Source organism: Elephas maximus, chromosome 17 (genome assembly GCF_024166365.1).
Source record: "Elephas maximus indicus isolate mEleMax1 chromosome 17, mEleMax1 primary haplotype, whole genome shotgun sequence".
Taxonomy (NCBI): domain Eukaryota; kingdom Metazoa; phylum Chordata; class Mammalia; order Proboscidea; family Elephantidae; genus Elephas; species Elephas maximus.
In genome coordinates this window covers 40,024,148-40,044,191 of record NC_064835.1, presented here as the reverse complement: position 1 = coordinate 40,044,191, position 20,044 = coordinate 40,024,148, and the positions used below count along the sequence as shown (strand labels likewise).

The window sequence follows — 20,044 nt, the reverse complement described above, 5'->3', positions numbered from 1 at the left end:
TTGAAAACCACTGTTCTAACTTCTTCTGAAAATAGGTTATTTCTTTTTTTTTCCATTAAATTTTTTTTTTATTCTGTTGTTGTTGAGGATATATACAGCAAAACATACACCAATTCAACCTTTTCTACATGTACAATTCAGTGACACTGATTAACTACTTCAAGTTGTGTTACCATTCTCACCCTCCTTTTCTGAGTTGCTCCTCCCTCATTAACATAAACTCACTGCCCCCTAAGGTTCCTATCTAATCTTTTGAATTGCTGTTGTGACTTAGATCCCATATAGTTTTTAAAAGAGCAAAATGCTCAAGGCAGACATTTTTCTAGTTAAGCAAAACTATTCTTTGGTTTTAAGAAGACTTCAGGGGATATTTTTGGTTTAAGTTTTAAAGATTATCTCAGAGCAATGGTTACAGGGGTTCATCCAGCCCCCCTGGCTTCAGAAAGTCTAGAGTCCAGAGAATTTGAAGTTCTGTTCTGCATTTTGTCCCTTTTGATCAGGATTCTTCTACAGAATCTTCGATCAAAATATTCAGAGATGGTAGCTGGGCACCATCCAATTCTTCTGGTCTCAGGGCAAAGCAGGCAGTTGTTCATGGAGGCAATTAGCCACACATTCCATATCCTCCTTCTATTCCTGACTCTCCATCCTCCTCTGTTGCTACATGTGAACAGAGACCAACTGTCGAGTCTTGGATGGCCGCTTACAAGCTTTTAAGACCCCAGGTACAACACAATGAACTAGGAAGTAGAATAGAAGCACTAAGCATGTTATTAGGCCAATTAACTGGGATGTCCGATGAAACCATGACCCTAAACCTCCAAACCAAGAAACCAAATCCGATGAGGTTTTTGGTTGTATATAAGAAGCCTCAGCAGCTACTCTTTTTTTTTTGTCATTGTAAATGTATCTACCAAAGAGCTATTGATCAACTTTTTACAGGTGTACAACTTACTGACACAATTACAATAATCAGCTGTGCAACCCTACTTCCATCATCATTAACCCCTCCTTCCAAGCCCGGTAACTACTAATAAACTCTGGTCTCTATACATTTGCCTTTTCTTGTCTTTTTATATAAGCGAGGTCATACAATATTTGTCTTTCTGTGACTGACTTATTTCACTCAGCATAATGTCTTCAAGCTCCATCCATACTGTAGCATCTTTCAAGACTTCATTTCTCCTATGGCTGAGCGGTACTGGTATTTTTAATTCTACATTCATGCACCCCTTTGTCCTATTTTCTTTAATGCCTGTTTGACTCGGCTACTTAAATATTACGTCTTGCTTATACACGTGCCTTTCCATTTTGGAACAGAATCCTCTTAGAGATCAAGCCTACATCCTGGCTTCCTGGCATCTACCCTAGTGCCTGGTTCTGCAATGGTGGACACTTAATATTGAGTGTGACTGCACATGGCACCTTGCAGTTCTGGCTACAGCACTCTCAGGTATTTCTGGGTTAATGCCACGTGCTGGGCTGCAACCTGTAGGAGGGCAGCCCAACTGGGAAAGCAAAGATGGCAGAGCAGTTGCTAGTGGGGAAAAAGTTAGGTCTACAGAGAGGAGTCTCCAAGACAACAGCTGCTCGGCTGTTTCTCGCTGTCTCCAGGGCACAGGACAGATCTCTCAGGGACACCTGAGCCTGAGGGCAGAAGGGGAGGTGTAGTGGCTCTGGGTTCACCCCTGACAGCATGAAGTCTGAGCCCCACTTAGGAACACAGCCTTCTCAGGCCTAGGACACCAGACCTTTTGCTGCCCCAGAGCCCACAGAGTGTCCAGCCATGCACTGTGGGGAGAACCATCCTCAGAAGGAGACCAAACCCCTGCTCACCTAGGAGCTGGCCCTGGCACACCTGTTCCTCAGGGACTCCCTTTACCCACACAGGGAGGCACTCTGCAGTAGTTATATGGATAATCCCAAACTATCAGATGCTGCTCCCGTTTGAATTTGTAAGTACTCTGCATACACAGACTGTGGCTGATTGTCATATATAGTCCTGCTTTGATCAATCTTATATTACAGGTGATCACCTCCTCTCCCAAACACTAGTGATTTCAGAAGCAGTGGGCAACATTCTGGGTAGTGATGATAATCCACAATGCAGCTAAGTCAGAGATGGCAGTACCAAACCATGGGAGCAGGTAGGGTAGGGGAAGGTGAGTAACCCATCATTAGTTTTAAAATCCAGTTAACTGTGCCCCCCAGTAAAAGTAAGGAAAAGCAGGGCAGTCAGCCCTTGTGCTGATGACTCCTCCATGGACCTCTTCTGGTCTGTCCCATGTAAATCCGTAGAGAAGGTGCTGGTTCCCCATGGGAATGATCCCTTAACTTGTGGCCCTGGTGCCTCAGCCCCCAAGCACGGAACTCTGACCACAGTTCCAGGGGACAGAGGTGGGTTGAGCAAGGGCCCAGAGTCTACCCACTGTAAGTGGGAAATCCCAGAGTCAAGAGAAAGAAAGGAAGAAGTGGGTGGAAAAATATGTAAATCTGATCACACCGCCCAAAGGCAACATGAGAAATAAACACAATAGAGAAGGTTCAGAAAAAGCATTCAGAGGGCATGCAGGCCACCGGTCTGCCCATGGGGAGGCCCCTAGCAACAACTGGAACTGTCTGCTGACTGGCGGGGGACCGGGCCTGTGGCAGAGCAGCCCAGCCAGCATTGGAATAGCATCCCCGGCCCCAGTACACTTCCTCAGCCACATATTAGTACCACCTCCTCCATCAGACACCACGGAAGAGTAGCCAGTGTGTGGCCTAAGTGGGGTGGATTTGGCTTTTTAATTTATAATTTACAGGCCATTTGTGATGCTTTTGCAAAACACTGGGGGGCAAAGGGACAGCCATGGCAGCCATACTTTGCTATTTACCATAAAGTATGGGTTCCTCTCACATGTTTTAAAACAGAAAATACAGGGCTATTCTAGCAAGCGGCTTGGGCCCTTAGGGGACTATAAGCTGCCTCTATTCCATACCAAAATTGCAACTACAAGTCATCTGCAGGTCTCCCTTGCGTCAGAGCCCTTGGAGACCAGGTACTTCAGAGTGGAAGTAGGAACTGAGAGAGTTGTTAAGGTAACTTCCCTGTATTTAGCTTCCTTCTCAGCCCAACAGGAAGAAATAACTTTTGTACTCAGGATGTTTCCATGATGAAAATTGCTACCAACGGCTAAGAAGTGACTGCTGCTTTGCAAGTGAGCAAGCTTTGTACCACAAGATCGTCCCATTAAAGGCACTCTGCTCCTACCAGGGACCAGGAACATGGTCAGTCCTGGCTTCACGCCTATCAGTCAGCAAAGCAGAAGTCCCTCCAAGGAGCTTCCTCTTCATCCTGATTTCCCCAGCCACTGTTTCCTGGCTGGTAACCCAGTCAAAATTCTTGCTTGCCACATGTCCCTCGACCTCCTGGACTGTGGGAAATCCACCACTTCTGGGCTGTCCTCATGGCTAGGTGCAGCTCTCCTGGAGCCCTGCCAACAACTTATTAAAAAGTCCAGAACCAATCCACTTCCTCTCCTGTGCCTTTCCCTTAGTATTTCAAGGGTTAATGAATTAAAATACGGCAAAGTCTCTGGGTTTTTTTAAAATATAGGCTCGATTAGTGCTAATGGGTTCAGACACATCCACCAGCATTACTTTTAAAGGTAAAAAAAAAAAAAAATTCAGATAATACGTATTTGGCTTTGGGACACAGGGGTGTCCATGTTTGCCCTCCTCTACAAGTGTGACCTTCTCGGCACGTTTGGTTCATTTAACCTTGTTAGCCTCAAAGGTTGCCCAGCTCTGCGTTGTATCCTACATCAGTGCTCCACAAATGATTCCAGCTGAAAAGTGGGCTCTCCTCCTAATCCTTACAGCACTTCCTAGAGGACACCTTATATATTACATCACATCTTTTAAAAATGTGGGCCACTAGCTGCCAAAGGAGGGCAGTGCTGGTTCAGTGGTGGAATTATTCTCCCCCATGTGGGAAACCAGGGGTCGATTCCCGGCAATGCACCTCAAGTGCAGCCACCACCCGTCTGCCAATGGAGGCTTGTGTGTTGCTAGGATGCTGAACAGGTTTCAGCAGAGGTTCCAGACTAACACATACTAGGAAGAAAGGCCTGGTGACCTACTTCCAAAAATCAGCCCGTGAAAATCTTATGGATCATGGCGGTCTGATCCTGTTGTGCGTGGGGTCACCAAGAGTCAGGGCCTGACTCGACAGCAGCTAACAACAGCAGCACGAGTTGGGGCTGATTCCACAACAACTAACAACGGCAGCTGCTAGAGTGGTTGGGCCTTAGGCCTTTCTATCCATGGACCTGACAGGGGAGATGACCTCCCTGCACATCTGTTGGCGCTGCTTGAACACAGACCAAGCCGTCAAATAAAGTAAGTTGGGTGCAGCGAGGATCCTGTTTGGGCTTAAAAACTACCCAGGATACTAGAAAAACATGTCTGACTGTGGTGAAAAAGTAAGATCTTACACTCTCAAGGCGATGATCAAACTGCGTCATCGGAGCAGTCACGGCAGGATGAAAGGGATCACGTGTCTCACAATCCTAATTTTCTTACATCCAGAGAGAAACAACCCCAACTTCGTCTAAGAGAGTGCGGTGGAAGAAAGATGCAAAAGCAGGTAAACTGACATTCAGATTTTACGCCTCCTTATCCTAGTTCCCTCAGCAAGGCTGCTGTGCAAGGGGGTGCGTGGCAGTCAGGACGCGCCATCCAAACTTGCGACAGGCTCTGGTAAGGGCTGTCCTCGGGTATCGACTGCCCACTCCACAAACACAAGCAGGAAGCCTAGCCTCGTAGCTGTGGCCAACATAACGGATCCGCGCTCTCCCTTCCTTTCATTCAAAGAGCTCTCGTTTGTCCAGGAGGGCATGAGAGGAAAACCCAGACCACAGCTTCTGCAAATTCTTAGATGTGACCAACGTATGCAGTTAACAAATGTTTACTGTATGCAGCTAACAAATGTTTACTGAGCACCTGTCATGTGTGAGGCACTGAGATTAGAGCTAGGGATACAATGATGGCTTTCAGGGGTTCAGGGCTCAGTGAGGGAGGCAGAAAAGTGAAAAAAAAAAAAAGTCAAGACTTTGTCATGTCCAGCTTTAAGATGCCTCTGGAATAGGAGTGGAGGCAGTACTTCAGTCTGCCTGGGGGGGTCAGGAAAGGCTTTCTCATGGGTGTGATGTCTGCTATGCTTTGAAAATGCGTAAGAGCTAGGGAAGGAGCACACCTTGCATAAAGATGTGTGCATACAAAGGACAAGTACTGAGATTCTACAAAACCCACTGCCGTTAAGTTGATTCCGACTTGTAGCGACCCTATAGGACAGAGTAGAACTGACCCATAGGGTTTCCGAGGAGTGGCTGGTGGATTCGAACTGCTGGCCAATCTCTTAACCACTGTGCCACCACGGCTCCAAGATTCTATAAGGAATATGACATTTTTAGGAAGTGACACACAGTGATGGTGAATGGTTAGGGAGCGATGAGGCAGGGAAGGTGGACAGGGGCAGCTCTGGAAGGCTTTGGCTACACAGTTTGTAGTTTTTCCCTTTAACCAACAGGGAGTCCATGAGAAAAATTTTGAGGAAGGGACTGACAGTGATAGAACTGCCTTCTAGAAAGTTCACTCTGACAGAAGATGGACTGAAAGAAGAAAACAAAAACAGGAAGACCAGGTAGGTGGTTGTTACAAATAGAAGTAATAAAGGCAGTGCCATTCAGGATGGAGAAAAAGCTAGATTTAACGTATATCAGAGAGCTAGAAAGGACTAAAACTTAGAAACCAGTTGGAGGTAGGAGAGGGAAAATGAAGAGTCTAAGATGACTCCCTCAGGTGACATCAGCCAATATGGAGAAAACAAGGAAGACGCAAGGCTGGGGCTGGAATGAATGGAAGAACAGAGACAGGGGTCTCTGTTCTGGATGTGACTCTGAGCTACATGTGGGGCATCGAGTGGAGATGTCTAGGCAGGCTGCTGGAAACAGGTGTGACACTCAGAAGAGGGTTCAGGTCAGGCCAAAGAGAGTTAGGGAGTCATCAGAATATATGAAGACACGAAGTCACGGGTGTAGATGGTGAAGTTACAAAGAGAGAAGAGCTCAGGGAACCTCTTCTTGCCCACCTCCATAACCAAGATCTAGACAGGGCCTTTGACAATCAGGGTCTAAGTCACTGTGAGGAACTGGGTCCAAAGTAATCCAATGCAACAGATAATGGACAGCTGTCTCTGCATGGTTATTAGCTATGTAGAGTTTTTTCTCAATGACTTTTACTTGGGTTATCTGCATTCCTGGGGAAGATAGTGGGAAGGCAAGTATATTCCTGGAGAAGACAGACCAAAGCAGAGGGTAACCTGAGGCAAACATCTCCCACAGATAGTCTACAAAAGAACCAAGGGTTGATTGCACAAGTCACATTTTTAAATGGTCTACTAGCTGAGAGGTTGGCAGTTGAAATTCACCCAGAGATGCCTGGGAAGACAGGCCTAGCAATCTGCTTCTGAAAATCCTATGGAAGGTTCTACTCTGCACACATGAGACGGAATTACTTGATGGCAACTAACAGCAAGAAGCCCCTAAAAACTTCTTTATGGAACAAGCTTAACAAGGAAAGAGAAAATGACAATCATTATCATCTTAATTTCCTTTTACCTACTGTGTGTGCCAAGAACTGCACTTCATAATACTATTTCTGATCCTCACAACACCCTAGCAAAGTTGGTATTATTATAAACTATAGGTTATACAATGTAAGCAACTCCAGTCTGCTTGGCCTCTAGTGAACACAGTTGGGACATTTTCATCAGGAGGAAAAAGAAACTAATCGTAAGGATAAAAAGGTGACATGCTTCATTTTCAAGCTGGAGAGCTCTCCCTCACTTCACCTTTAGTAAAGTCCATGCTGGAAGGAAGGAAGCAAGGAAAGGAAGGAAGGAGACCCAAAAGATGATTTTATAATGGAAATCAATGAGGAAGAAATCAACTGGGAACCAAACGTGATAATATCAACTTTCTCACCTTCACACATCACTCAACTTGACAGAAGTTCCACCCACTTCTGGTTGTCAGATTACTTCATGCATAGTCAAAAGAAGGCAATGAAGGAGAAAACCACACAACCACAACTTCAGCAAAGTTACTCTCTAGGCTTACTCTTGTGCCTGAGGTCAGCTCATAGAGATGCAAATACTCCACCCCTCGCTTCTTCTTCGGGGAAACCAGGACAGAAGACTAGGAACAGAAGAAGCTAAGAAAAGTCACTGTGTGTTCCCAGATAGACTGATACCTCTTTATCATCAGCTAATGTATACGTTTTAGGAACGCAGACTCCTCCTTACACCAAACATGTGTGAGTTAAACATAACTAGAAAGACTATTCTGAATCCTTGCCCTTGATCAAGCAATGCGTCTTCGAGCCAAATAAACAGCAGCACATTCGCCATTATTCTGTTTTATTCTAATACTACTCCCTCGTGTGGAGTTCCTGGGTGATGCAAACAGTTAACACAGCTGCTAACTGAAAGCTCGGCAGTTCGAGTTCACCCAGAGGTGCCTGAGAAGAAAGTTCTGGTTATCTCTTTCCAAAAGATCAGCCCTTGAAAACCCTATGGAGCACAGTTCTACTCTGACACTCACGGGGTTTACCCCCTAGTATAACCCTGGATAATTGAGACTCAACTGTATAACAAACCATGCAGCTGGGACTGCTCTAAACACACCACAGACACACTCCCTATAAATAAGCGTGGCAATCTTACTTTTTGGGAGGGGGATAAGGGATACAGGGGGAAGAACAGTAAGCCAATGACTAATAATTGGCTAAAAAAAAAAAAAAATTTGTAACTTGAACTTGGAAATATCACTGTCTCCATTAATTTTTATCAAGAACCCTCTATAGGGGCTCAGGAGTCCCTAGGTGGCACAAATGGTTAAGCACTCAACCACTACCTGAAAGGTTGGCGGTTCTAACTCACCCAGAGATGCCTGGGAAGACGAGTCCGGCGACGTACTTTTGAAATTCCTAGGGAGCACTGTTCTACTCTGACACACGTGAGGCTGCCAGGAGTCGGAACTGACTCGAAAACAACTAAGAACCATGGTGTGGGGGCTCAAAGCATGATCCCCTGATGTGTTCAACATTCTCACAACTGGTGACTCTATTACCTGTGCTTTACAGGTGAGAAAGCTGAGGTCCAGAGGGGCAAGGGCTCCCCCAAAGCCACATGGGGTCAGCTCAGGCTAGAGTGCTCAGGGTCCAGGAAGAGCTTTCACTGGAAGCATCAGAAGTTCTAAAGAAACTCAGCAGGGATGTCTTGGGACTCAAGGAGTTAGAACAGGCAAGGCAGGTAGAGCAGGCAGCCTCCTCAGCTACCTTTCGCACAGACTAGGGAAGGCAGTTACATCGCCCCTCCCAGAACAGCTAATTTAATCCTTTCTGAGGCGGGGCTTCTAGGTTCCCTCTCATACACTGGTGAAGCACCAGCTGAGAATGATGGTATATGTACAAACTTGTCTGTTTATACTTTCTTTTATGGAACCAAAGAAGCCACGCAAGTACTTTAAAATAGTACTTGAAAATATTTACTCTAAGTAGGCAAGGGCCTCGTGACTATTTCATACAATATGCTTCACATTTAAAATGCTTTGGATTCATTCCATCTACCGAGCATTCTTTACCAGGGACAAGTTGACCCTCCCCACTGGAGTATGTCTTAATTATCAGTGCTGGTATAACAGAAATGCGGCTCTGGTGGCGTAGTGGTGAAGAGCTCTGTTGCTAACCAAAGGGTTGGCAGTAAGAATCTACCAGCCGCTTCCTGGAAACCCTATGGGGCAGATCTACTCTGTCCTATAGGGTCACTATGAGTCGGAGGTGACTCAACAGCAACGAGTATAACAGAAATATCACAAGCGGATGGCTTTAACAAACAAAAATTTATTCTCTCACAGTTTAGGAGGCTAGAGGTCTGAACTCAGGGTGCCAGCTCCAGGGGAATGCTTTCTCTCTCTGTCGGCTCTGGGGGAAGGTCCTTGCCATGAACCTTTCTCTGGGTCTAGGAATTTCTCAGTGCAGGGACCCCGGGTCCAAACGACATGCTCCACTCCCGGCTCCTCTTTCTTGGTGGCATGAGGTCCCTCTCCTCTCTGCTTGCTTCTCTTTTATATCTCCACAGATTGACTCAAGGTACAACCTAATCCCGTAGATGGAGTCTTGCCTCATTAATGTAACTGCCTCCAACTCCGCCTCATTAACATTACAGAGATTAGGATTTACAATGCTTAGGCTAATCACATCAGACCACAAAATGGAGGACAACCACACAATACTGGGAATCATGGCCTAGCCAACTTGACACATATTTTTTGGGGACACAATTCAATCCATAACAGAGGAGAACGTTTGGCAATGTCTGGAGACACTTGTGGCTGTCATGACTGGGAGATGCCACTGGTACCTAGTAGGTGGAGGCCAGGGATGCCATGAAAGATCCCGTGACAAGAGAGGATTATGGGGCCCGACATGTCCACAGTGCTGTTGTGAAGCCCTGCCATTGACCCTGTCAGAGCCAGAAGCACGAAAGCAGAGGGTGTGCAACTCACTCTCTAGCCCTTTTCTGGTACGGTGAAAAAAAAAAAAAAAAACCCAAAACCAAACCATGGCGACCCTATGTATGTAGGGTAGAAGTGTTCCACAAGGTTTTCAAGGCTGTGGCTTTTTGAAGCAGGTTGTCAGACCTTTCTTCCAAGGTGCTTCTGTGTGGGTTTGAACCACCAACCTTTTGGTTAGTAATGGAGTGCTTAACTGTTTGCACCACCCAGGGACTCTGGTACAGTGAAAGGCCGCTTGTATTCTGGCTTTAAAATAACAGCCAAATAAATTCCCATAGGATTAGCCAGTCTACAACCTGGCTTCATTTTCTTAAGGAGCAGAGGCGCGATGCTTCAGAGTGACCACTGGACTGCAGAACCAGGACATAGGGCTCCTTTTCTGGGGTTCCTCCTACCTGTGGCTCAGTGTCCCCCGCCTCTGTAAATGGGGAATAACAAATTCTTTACTGAGCTCTCAGAATCTGAGAGAGTATTCAGCAAGCTTCCCCTGGAAGGTACTAAAAACAGTTACACATGCAGTGTGGTATGGTGTTTTCTACCAGCAGTGTTTAGCCTACACAGTATTTACTTGAATCTACCCCTGACCAACTCATTTCAGAAGTACCTGAGGATTTCAGTAAACACAACACTCTGAATAGTCTTAGAACTAGAGACAACTCAGTCCTGACTGGCAGCTCCCCAAATCTTCTCTCCTGTTACTTCTTTTTATTGTCTAGCTCTAATAGCTAATAGCAAGGTTTAAAGACTATTAGAGCACTGAGAAATTTTGATCATTTAACTGTGGTTTTAGACATGTCATTTCTTCATCTTTAAGGAGAAAATTTAATCAACTGCAAACCAGCATTCTAACAAGGAAGTCTTAAAAAATGCAAGCTAAGGTAATAAGACTGGGGTTGAAGATTACAGGTCTTCTTTCTTAAAACGTGAAGATGAGACAAGCGTAAAGATGAGACAGGAGAGGAGCTGATGGGCAGTGCATACCCACATCTAAAAGGAAGAAGGCGTGGGTGGGAGTGCAACTTAGTGGAGCAGAGGACCCTCTGAGTCTGGGTCTGACTGCCCTAGCCTTCCATATGGTGGGAAGATCAGCATTAAAAAGGTCATCTCCCGTAACAAGTCCACCTGCAGCCCGAGCTGAGCTTAGCATGTGGAAGAGACAACCTGGGTACTCAAGGGGCAAGCACCCACTGCGCGAGGGCCTTCGCGGGACGAACCCTCTCATCTTCAATCATTCCACCTCCTCAGTGCGCTGTCACATCTGGCAAGAATGGCAGTCACGCAGGGAGTCAGCACGAGCGGGACTCGTAGCGGGGCCCAGGCCTCAGCATGCAGCCGACAAGAGGCTCTGACAGGCCTCGGGGTTGGGCCTCGAGCCACCCCTCCGCCCCCACTCGGTGCTGGCCCAGCTACTTTCCTCTCCAGGCGTCCCACTCACCGATCTGCCCGATGAACTCGATCTTGATGCCCTGATGCTCCAGCCGCTTGTTGGGGTTCTTGAGCACGAGGCTCACCTTTCCGGAGACCGTCTCCCCGTCGTAGAAGAGGAAATACTTCTCCTTCTTGCCGTCCTCCGTCTTGTGCTCGGCCCGCTTCCTGCTCTCCGCATCGCTCAGCAGGATCTCCACCTCCACGCTCTGTCCAAAGCCGAAGAAGCTCATCGCACCGCCGGCAGGGAAGGGCTGGGGCCAGGGTCAGTAGGGCCCGCTCCTCCTCCCGTCTCCTCCTCCTCCTCCTCCCCAGGTGGGCGCTGCTTTTGGGGGGACCCGAGGGTCGGACGCTGGCTCGGGCTCCAGCGGGCCGAACGGCAGCCCGGCTCTGCGCGCCCGCCCGGCTAGGGCGCTGGCCCGTCGGGCGCAGGGAGGTCGGCTGCGGCGCGCGGGGAGAGGCTGGAACGACCGAGGCTGGACGCAGCACCACGGAGGCGCTCCCGAGGGCCGCCTGCCCCTGCAGCCCAGAGCAGCCGGCGGCCGCACCGGCGTCCGCACAACGACGCTGGCCCCGCGGCGGGGCGTCTCACACGCGGAGTTGCGCGGCAGTGCGGAGCTCGAAGGCGTCGCCGCTGCGCCCGCTGGGCGGGGCTCAGGGCCAGGCAACAGGACAAGCCTCCCGGCTCCGGGCAGGGCGGCGTAGCGCCGTGCTCCAGCGGCTGCGCGGCAAGGGATGACGGCCCGGCGAGCTGGGGTGCCCTCGGACCACGGACACTGGGGCGCCGGCGCATGCGCACGGCCCTGCTCAGGGAGGCTGTCAGGGAGTGCGCGCAGTGCGCGTGCGCAGTGGCAGACCTGCGCCAGCCCCACCCTTACTTGACATGGCCTCTTTCTGGGCCGGCGACTGACGAGACGAGGACTGCAGATGTTTTCTGAGTTCTCGCCGTGGCTCGTCCCTTATCGTTTTAATTCCTCGTTTAACTATCACCCATGTACAACGTCCCTTGTGGGAACGGGGTAAAGGTAGCTCTTTATCAAGCAGGCGAAATGTTGCTTGAGAGGGTGTAAAAGTTGGTTACTACAGGAAGTATCCCGTTTCAAATTTTCTTTAACTCCCTTCTTATTTAAGGAAAGCGAGGCGGTAAGGACGGTATTAGGCGTGCATATGTTAGAACGTTGGAGGGAAAACTAAAAACCAGCCATTAGACATTCACTCAGTGTGAGTCCGTGCGCGCCCCGTTTTCGCTCAGGCGGCAGAAGACCCAGGTGATTGGTCAATGGAACAAATCTTGGTTTGGCCGCGATGATTGGCTGGTGGGGAAATCCCCTGTGCTCTGATTGGTTAGCACGAAAGTCAGGGAGCGCGCGCGGGAGCGAGCTCCGAAGTTGACTCCCCGGAAGGCGCGTTGCGTCGCGGAGGCCATGGCACTGCAGAGCCTGTGGGCCAGTCTGCAGCCCTGGTGTCCTTTGACTCTCAGCCTGGGTGAGCCGACGGAGCCGCGGGTCACGGGGTAGGGGTTGGGGTGAGCGGCGCTTCTCACAGCGTAGGGCCTCGGACCGTGCCTGGGCCCGGCCTGGGTGTCCGTGTGTCTCTGTGTCTATTTGTCTGTCTGTGTCTCTCAGGGGTCAGGCTCGTCCCCGGCCTGGTGTGAATGAGAGTGTGTGAGGAGATGGGGCGGGCTCGGCTCTCTGGCGGTCTCTGGTGTCCCCGGGTTTGTGCCAGTCCCGGGGTGGAGTAGACTCAGCCCAGTAATGTGACCGTTTAAAATAAAAGAGCTGTGTCGGTGCATCTCTTTTAGTCCTTCTTTGCATCTGTTTTCTCTGTCTTCCCCTTCTGATGCTACAAGTCTTCGGGCAACCTCATTTATTTTTTTGGTTTTAAATAGCAAATCTATTTCTTAAGTCAGATTTCTTTCTTGAACTTCATGTTCATATGCTCAACGCAACATCTCAGGCACCTCAAACGTGACATAAATGGAAAGGAACCCTTCTTTACCATCTAGACATGCGTTTTAAATCTGGTGTCCCACAGCCAGCTAATAAAATCCATTGCCAACTCCTAGCTACCCCATAGGGCTTCCAAGTCTGTCACTGCCACATCTTTCTCCTGCAGAGTGGCTGGTGGGCTCTAACCGGCTGACCTTGCAGTTAGCCCAGAGCTGCTAACTGAAATGTTGGCAGCTGGAACTCACCAGCAGCTAGTATGCTCCCGCAGTTATCCAGATAGGCTCTAATGAGGGTTTGAACCTGGATAGTGGCATTAGGAACGGACCAGGGAGCCCATTAAAGACTAAATGAGCCAGTGAAAGGCACCAGCCAGTCCACAGACCTGAGCGTTGTGGCTCCTCCTGCACCTTTCATACCCACGACCCCTTGTCCTACCCTTAGAAACGTCTCTCGTGGGCCCCCTGCTCCATCCTTGATCCCACTCTCCAGGTTCAAGCCCTCGTTAGAATCTCTGGATAATTGGTGTAGCATCCGAGCTGCGTTTGGATGCTTTATCTTTCAGCCCACAGTCACACCTCGGTCAGGATCACTTTTGATAGCACTTTGAATGTGTCAAGGCTTTAAATTTTTAATGTGTCTCCTTTGTTTCTTAAGTAAATGACCAAATTCTTGGTGTGCTGTGTCAAAGAACCTTCACTGAGTACTCCAGTCAGCTTTTCCAAAACTATAACTTTGGGGTCTTGTCTCTACCACGTAGTGTCTGTGTATCACTGGGCAAGCTTCCTAACCTTGCTGTTTCTTTATCTGTCAAATGATGATTATGATATCTACTTCATAGGGTTCTTATGAAGATTAACCTCACACATAATAACTGTTGAATAAATGCTACTAATCATTCTCAATCTCCACATTGAAACTCTGTGTTGTAACTATTTTATTCTAAACACTTGATTATACTTTCTTTAATCTTGTGCTTTCTTGTCTCTATTTGGAATGCAGTTTTCTTTCTTTCCGTGGAAAACTCCCATGTTCAGGTCTAGCTAAATCATCCTCCCCACTTGTATTTCCTTCTCCCCCCATTAGTATTTCCTATTATGCTTTACAGCATTTTACTAGTTACGGTTTTAATACTCATCCATTGTAAAAATAATAGCTATCATTTATTGAGTGTCTCCTACATGGCACACACAGTGTTGGGTCCCTTGTAGACATCATTCACAATGATCCTTTATCCAGTGATGAAGAGGAGGTTAGTGACATACACGTGATCAAGTCAGGGTACTAGCCTGGTTCAGACTCAATACTCGGTGACGTTTCTCCTGTTACAGGCTGCTTTTTTTTTGGTATGGTGACTGTGAGATGGTGAGATCTTTGTGGATAAGAATCCTCCAGTACCTATCTTTGTACCCCTAGCACTTATATAGACTTCCCTTTAGTATTTTTGCAAAATTATTGAGTGAATAAATGATGTACTTCCTCCTCTTTTTCTATCCTAAGTGAAGTAGGTAGAGAGGTGCTATCTTCATTTGACAGTTGAGGAAACAGAGGTATAGCGAGGGTTTGAATACAGTATACTGGTTTGAATAGAGGATTAAGAGATTTGACAGAAATCTAATGCTTAGTAAAGGCAGAGTCATTAATAGGATCTAGGTTTCCTGACACAAGATCTTTATTTTGTTAGGCCTTAGTAGCTGTGATTCAGAAACAAGATCAGAAATATTGGTGTGCATTAAAAAAATATGTATATAAAATAAATGAGAGACTATAGAAGAAAAGAGAGTCTAGAGAAGATGCAAGAACATTTGTTAGGAGAGTGTCTGGGAAAGAGTGAGTGAATAATTAAAGCATGTTGAGCTGTCTATTCCATAGGAAAAGATTACCAGGCAAGCTGTGGATCCTCTGTGCTCCCACCTCAAATCTCTCCTATGTCTGTCTTCTAAGACCTACCATCATTAATATGAATCCTTTTTTTTTTTTTTTTTTTAACTTTCTTAGATTGAGAACCATTGTTGGCTTCTTCCACTTGAAATAATGTGCAGCTCTTGGTTCCAGGGATTTTATGGACTTGTGGCTTGTAGGCTTCTCTTTCCTCATGTTATTATTAAAAAACAAACAAACAACCAAACCCACTGCGGTTGAGTCAATCCCAACTCATAGCGACCCTATAGGACAGAGTAGAACTGCCCCATAGAGTTTCCAAGGAGCGCCTGGCGGATTTGAACTGCCGACCTCTTGGTTAGCAGCGGTAGCACTTAACTACTATGCCACTGGGGTTTCCATGTTATTATAAATGCAGGTAAAATTAATCAGAATAGACTGAAAGAAGGGAAAGTCACAACAGGTGAAAATGAATATGGTGTGCAACTGCAAAGCAAGTTTGTAGGAGAGAGAAGCCATTTTCTCTGGTTCGTTTGTGACCATAGATGGTGTAAAGGTTTACCTTTTAGGTCTTGAGCATCTGGATTTGTTTTGTGTGTAGGGATCCTCCATGTATCCTCGAATGAATCTAAGGAAGAACAACCCATCATCTCAGTATTATCCCTCAATAGAAAAGCTGTTGCCTTTGCAAAATTTTCTGTCTTGTTTTAAACATTGACTTGATAGGAATTTACTGCGTTCCTGGGAGCTATTAAACATTGTATTTCATTAGTCTGTGGTCCTTAAACTATGTTCCCACTTCAGACTTGTGACTGTGAACTAGACTTAGGTATTTTGCTGTTAGAATCTTAAAAGAGTTTTCCAGTTCATAGAATAAGTAAAGTTAGTATACAGAATTTTCTCAACTTTAAGCATTTATTCCACAAGTTTTTGAACCATTATGCTAAGTACTTCCGGGAAGAAGAAATAGAAGTCATCATTTCTTTTCCCTTTCCTTTCTTCTTTCTGCCAATGCCCTTCATCCTGACTCATCCTCCATCTCCTGGTAAACGTTCCTAATGCAACACTCCCCTTGGGAAATTGATAGGCATTAATACCTGTATGTTATAGATGAGGCAATAGAAGTTCGGAAATGTTAAAGTGACACGACTATTTTAAATGGAGGACTGGAAATCAGGACCAGTTACTGTCTTCCAAATTAGATATGATGCTATCAACAGTCGGGAGCTATTACCGGCAAAGCCAAAATAAGAAGTGAGATGTTTTGACTGCCAGTCTATATTATAATAGACATTAAAACATCCCTGGAAATACTGAGAGCCAAATTGGATTTCTCAGAACTTCCTTCAGGCAGCATATTGTAAATCTTTGGAAAGAATGCAGGTGACAAAAGATGACTGCAAATTGCATTCTAAAGAGGGTGCGTCTAATTAACTACAAGGTTTTACATTTGCTGAATACACTGTACAATTCTCAGAACGATGAAAAAAAAGGCAGAGCTACCACCTTTGGGTTTTCTTTGTTCTTGCTCACCTTCTCTAAATCAGTGGTGAACAAACATTTAAAAAATACTGATTTAAAGGAGCACACGTTGTTCACATGTTTCCATCTAGTTCTAATATTAGGCTTTGGGGAATGACAAAATGAAAACACTGAGAACTAATTTGTTAGAAAAGCATAAACGGATTTGGAGTCAAGAGAGCTTGGCAAGCATCCAACTAGAATGCTGTATTAATACCAGATTCTGTCACTATACCTCAGTCTTTCCTATCAGCATATTTTGAAATAACTGTCTAAATATTTCTGTGAGCATGAGCCTGGCTTGTCTCCTCTAGTTTAACTTCTTGGGGGAAATCATATTTGTTTTCTAATGTGCTGCATTATCGTCCAGGAGCCCAATAAAGTGCTGTATATTTTATTTGGGTTTATTAACATGGCTATAAGATTTTCACAAAGGAAATCTGAGGCAATCTTTAATTAATCTGTTTATTCCCCATATTGATCACGTGGTAAAGTCTGATCATTAACTGTTTTTAAGTCATTCTCTAGAATTATTATACCTAAAAGGTGTTTTCCTTCTTAATATTTTTGAAAGATTAGCAGCCTCATAGCCAGTTATCACTTATGATTTAAAAAAAAAAAATTTCTTTGGCTTTTCTGCGTCCTTTGATTATGCTGTATCTGTGTCATGTAGTTAAAGGTGCGTTGTGACTAATATATTTTTCTCCTCTTGAAGGTACTTAGAGTCTAAAGATTGTTGATTTTTTACTTCTTATTGAACACTTATTAATTTCATTGCATTTTCCCACTAGCATGGGTGGACACAGTGTGGGAACTGGACTTCACTGAGACAGAACCTTTGGATTCCAGCATAGAAGCAGAGATCATAGAGAATGGATTGGATGCATTCACAAAACTCTATGAAAGTCTTTTCCCTTTTGCTACGGAAGAGCATGGATCTACAGAGGTAAAAAAAAAAAAGAGAAATAAAAAATAAAGCAGAGCATCTTTAGGTGTTATATGTGGATGATAACATAACCTTGCAATGTTACAGGAACTCATAGCAACCCTATAGGACAGAGTAGAACTGCCCCATAGAGTTTCTGAGGATTCGAACTGTCGACCCTTTGGTTAGCAGCCGTAGCACTTAACCACTATGCCACCAGGGTTTCCAACATTACATTATTATAATTTAAAGCTGAAGGGTCACCATGAGTCTGAATCAACTCAACAGCAATGAACCACTATGCCACCAGGGTTTCCAACATTACATTATTATAATTTAAAGCTGAAGGGTCACCGTGAGTCTGAATCAACTCAACAGCAATGAATTTTTAGTCATTTTAGTACATATTTCATAAGAGTATGATAAGAGTAGCATAAAAAATGTGGTTAATTTAGTGGACTATCCTAACTGCTTTCCCCTCAAAGTATCAAGGTATTAGCATGCAATTTTTTTCAAGTCATGATTGCTTTTTACAACGGTAAATTAAAGGAAAAAAATACAGGCAAAAACAAGATGAGTCAAACCACTTTAGAGAGGAAATAGCCTGAGGTGAGGATTCAGAAGTGGGTTGAATGCTAACTAGCAGAAATGAGGGTGATAGGGCATTCCTGGTGAAGGAGCAACACAGTGACAATGTGCAGGGAATGTTTAGGGAATTGCAGGTAGTGTGGTGTGAACAGCATACAGATTTTAAAAAATGTGTAGTAGAACACAGAATGGTAAATGTCTTAGTCATCTAGTACTGCTATAACAGAAACACCACAAGTGAATGGCTTTAACAAAGAGAAATTTATCCTCTCACAGTCTAGTTGGCCACAAGTCCAAATTTAAGGTGTCAGTTCCAGGGGAAGGCTTTCTTTCTCTGTCAGCAATGGAGGAAGATCTGTGTCATCAATCTTCCTCTGGACTAGTTGCGTCTCTGTGTAGGAACCTCAGGTCCAAAGGACATGCTTTGCTCCTGTCAGTGCTTTCTTGGTGGTATGAGGTCCCCATGTCTCTCTGCTCATGTCTCTTTTTTATATCTCAAAAGAGATTGGCTTAACATACTATCTAATCTTATAGATCTTATCAATATAACTGCCTCTAATCTACCTCATTACATCATAGTGATAGGATTTACAACATATAGGGAAATATCGCCAAATGACAGAATGGTGGACAGTTACACAATACTGGGAATCATGGCCTAAAAAAGTTGACGCATATTTTTGAGGGAGCACAGTTCAGTCCATGACAGTAAGTTAAACTGAGAATAGACTATGGGGAGCCTTAAGTGGGCTTCTACTGTGGAGTTCAAAAATTTTTTTCATAGCATGTTTGTATGAGATTCTGTTCTAAGCATTAGAACTTATCTTCACAACAGCCCTGAGAAAGAGGTTTTAGTGAGTAATAGACTAAGAAATGTGAATAAATCAGTTTTAAGACGTATATTCTTGACTATAGATGGCTGAAGTGTGAAGAAATTGGATACGAGGAGATCCTTTGAGAGACTATTCTGGCCTAGGCTCTGTGAGAGTTAGGGACATGATATGGAGTTACGGTTGTGAGAATTGGGAAGGAGGGCTAAACACTAGGAATTTTTTTAAAGTAGAATTAATAGTAAAAGACTTCTGGCCAACATGGCACCATAGACAGAAGCACCACACTGTCCCTCCGCAGCAAAGACCTGAAAAACTAAAACAGAGACAAACATAATTCCTGGAACCCAAGTTGTCAAGTGAAGACAAAGAACTCAGCCAAACACTGAATGGAATATGAAACTGACAGAGAACAGACAGTGAGGAGAGATACGTGCGGAGGTCCCCTATCAGCTAACACAGCACGGATTCACCATCTTGGACTCCTGTTGGAGATCGGCAGGCAGGGAGCACGGGAAAGCACCTCACGGAACATCCAGCAGGAGACAGAGCACCTGGTAACCAGTGATACGCGCATTTCTACGCCCCAGCCACTCCCTGCTGTTCTACCTCCGTGCTTTCTACGCTGTCCGCAGTGGCTTGGCTGGCTGAGAACTGCATTGTCTATGCTGCTTAGATTCGCCCTGCCCACATAGGAGATCGGCTGACAGGGAGTACGGGAAATCAGCTTCATGAAGTTCCAAGCAGGAGACAGAGAACCTGGTAACCAGTGATACACGCTTCCCTAACCCTTACCTTTCTTACCTCCCCCCATCGGCCTCCTCTGCTTCCTACCAGCCACACCCTCATGGCTGGAAGGCAACTGCTTCGGCCCCAGACAGCTTGGATTCACCTGGCCTACACTGGCCGGCTCCCCGAGTGCCATTTGTCTGTTGCTGATGATGCTTTTTTCCTTTTCTTTTGGCTTGTTCTGTGCCTCCCACCACTTCCTCCTCCTTTCTCTCTAACACCTGGCTCCCTGTGCCATCTTTGCTTCTTCTTGAAAGGCTGTGAAGTGCCGCTCGACTGGGGAACCGCTCCCCTGACCCACGACACTACACTGTTGGGATTCCTGAGGCTTTTTTTTTGCTTTGTTTTGTTTGTTTTCTTTCTATTTTTGCTGTTTCAGAGCCCCTTCTAGCCAGGCTGCACTGCATGGCTCAGGAGCCACTTCCACAGTCTGCACAACCCCTGCGGGCATTTCTTTTTTCTTTCTTTCTCTCTTTTTTCCTTTCTGCCTTTCTTCATTCCTCAGTTCTCCTCTCTATA

At 45.8% G+C, this 20,044-nt stretch overlaps 2 protein-coding genes across 11 annotated transcripts in view; one reads left to right on the top strand and one right to left on the bottom strand.

Annotated features, from left to right (window-relative positions):
* VPS26B (VPS26 retromer complex component B) overlaps window positions 1-11,823 on the bottom strand; it is a 33,464-nt gene extending 21,641 nt beyond the window's left edge. For all 6 annotated transcript variants that reach the window (XM_049856533.1, XM_049856535.1, XM_049856531.1 and 3 more), the window contains exon 1: window positions 11,056-11,823. In XM_049856533.1, coding sequence (XP_049712490.1) covers window positions 11,056-11,278 — 223 coding nt within the window. In that variant the 5' untranslated portion in view covers window positions 11,279-11,823. The remainder of the gene's footprint in view (window positions 1-11,055) is intronic.
* A 513-nt stretch (window positions 11,824-12,336) lies between these two features.
* Window positions 12,337-20,044, top strand: part of NCAPD3 (non-SMC condensin II complex subunit D3) — a 147,981-nt gene continuing 140,273 nt past the window's right edge. For 2 of the 5 annotated variants that reach the window (XM_049857643.1, XM_049857645.1), the window contains exons 1-2: window positions 12,338-12,530; window positions 17,185-17,339. In XM_049857643.1, coding sequence (XP_049713600.1) covers window positions 12,470-12,530; window positions 17,185-17,339 — 216 coding nt within the window. In that variant the 5' untranslated portion in view covers window positions 12,338-12,469. Of the gene's footprint in view, window positions 12,531-17,184; window positions 17,340-20,044 lie in introns of those variants that run through there. The other 3 variants (XM_049857642.1, XM_049857646.1, XM_049857647.1) reach the window with 3 other exon arrangements.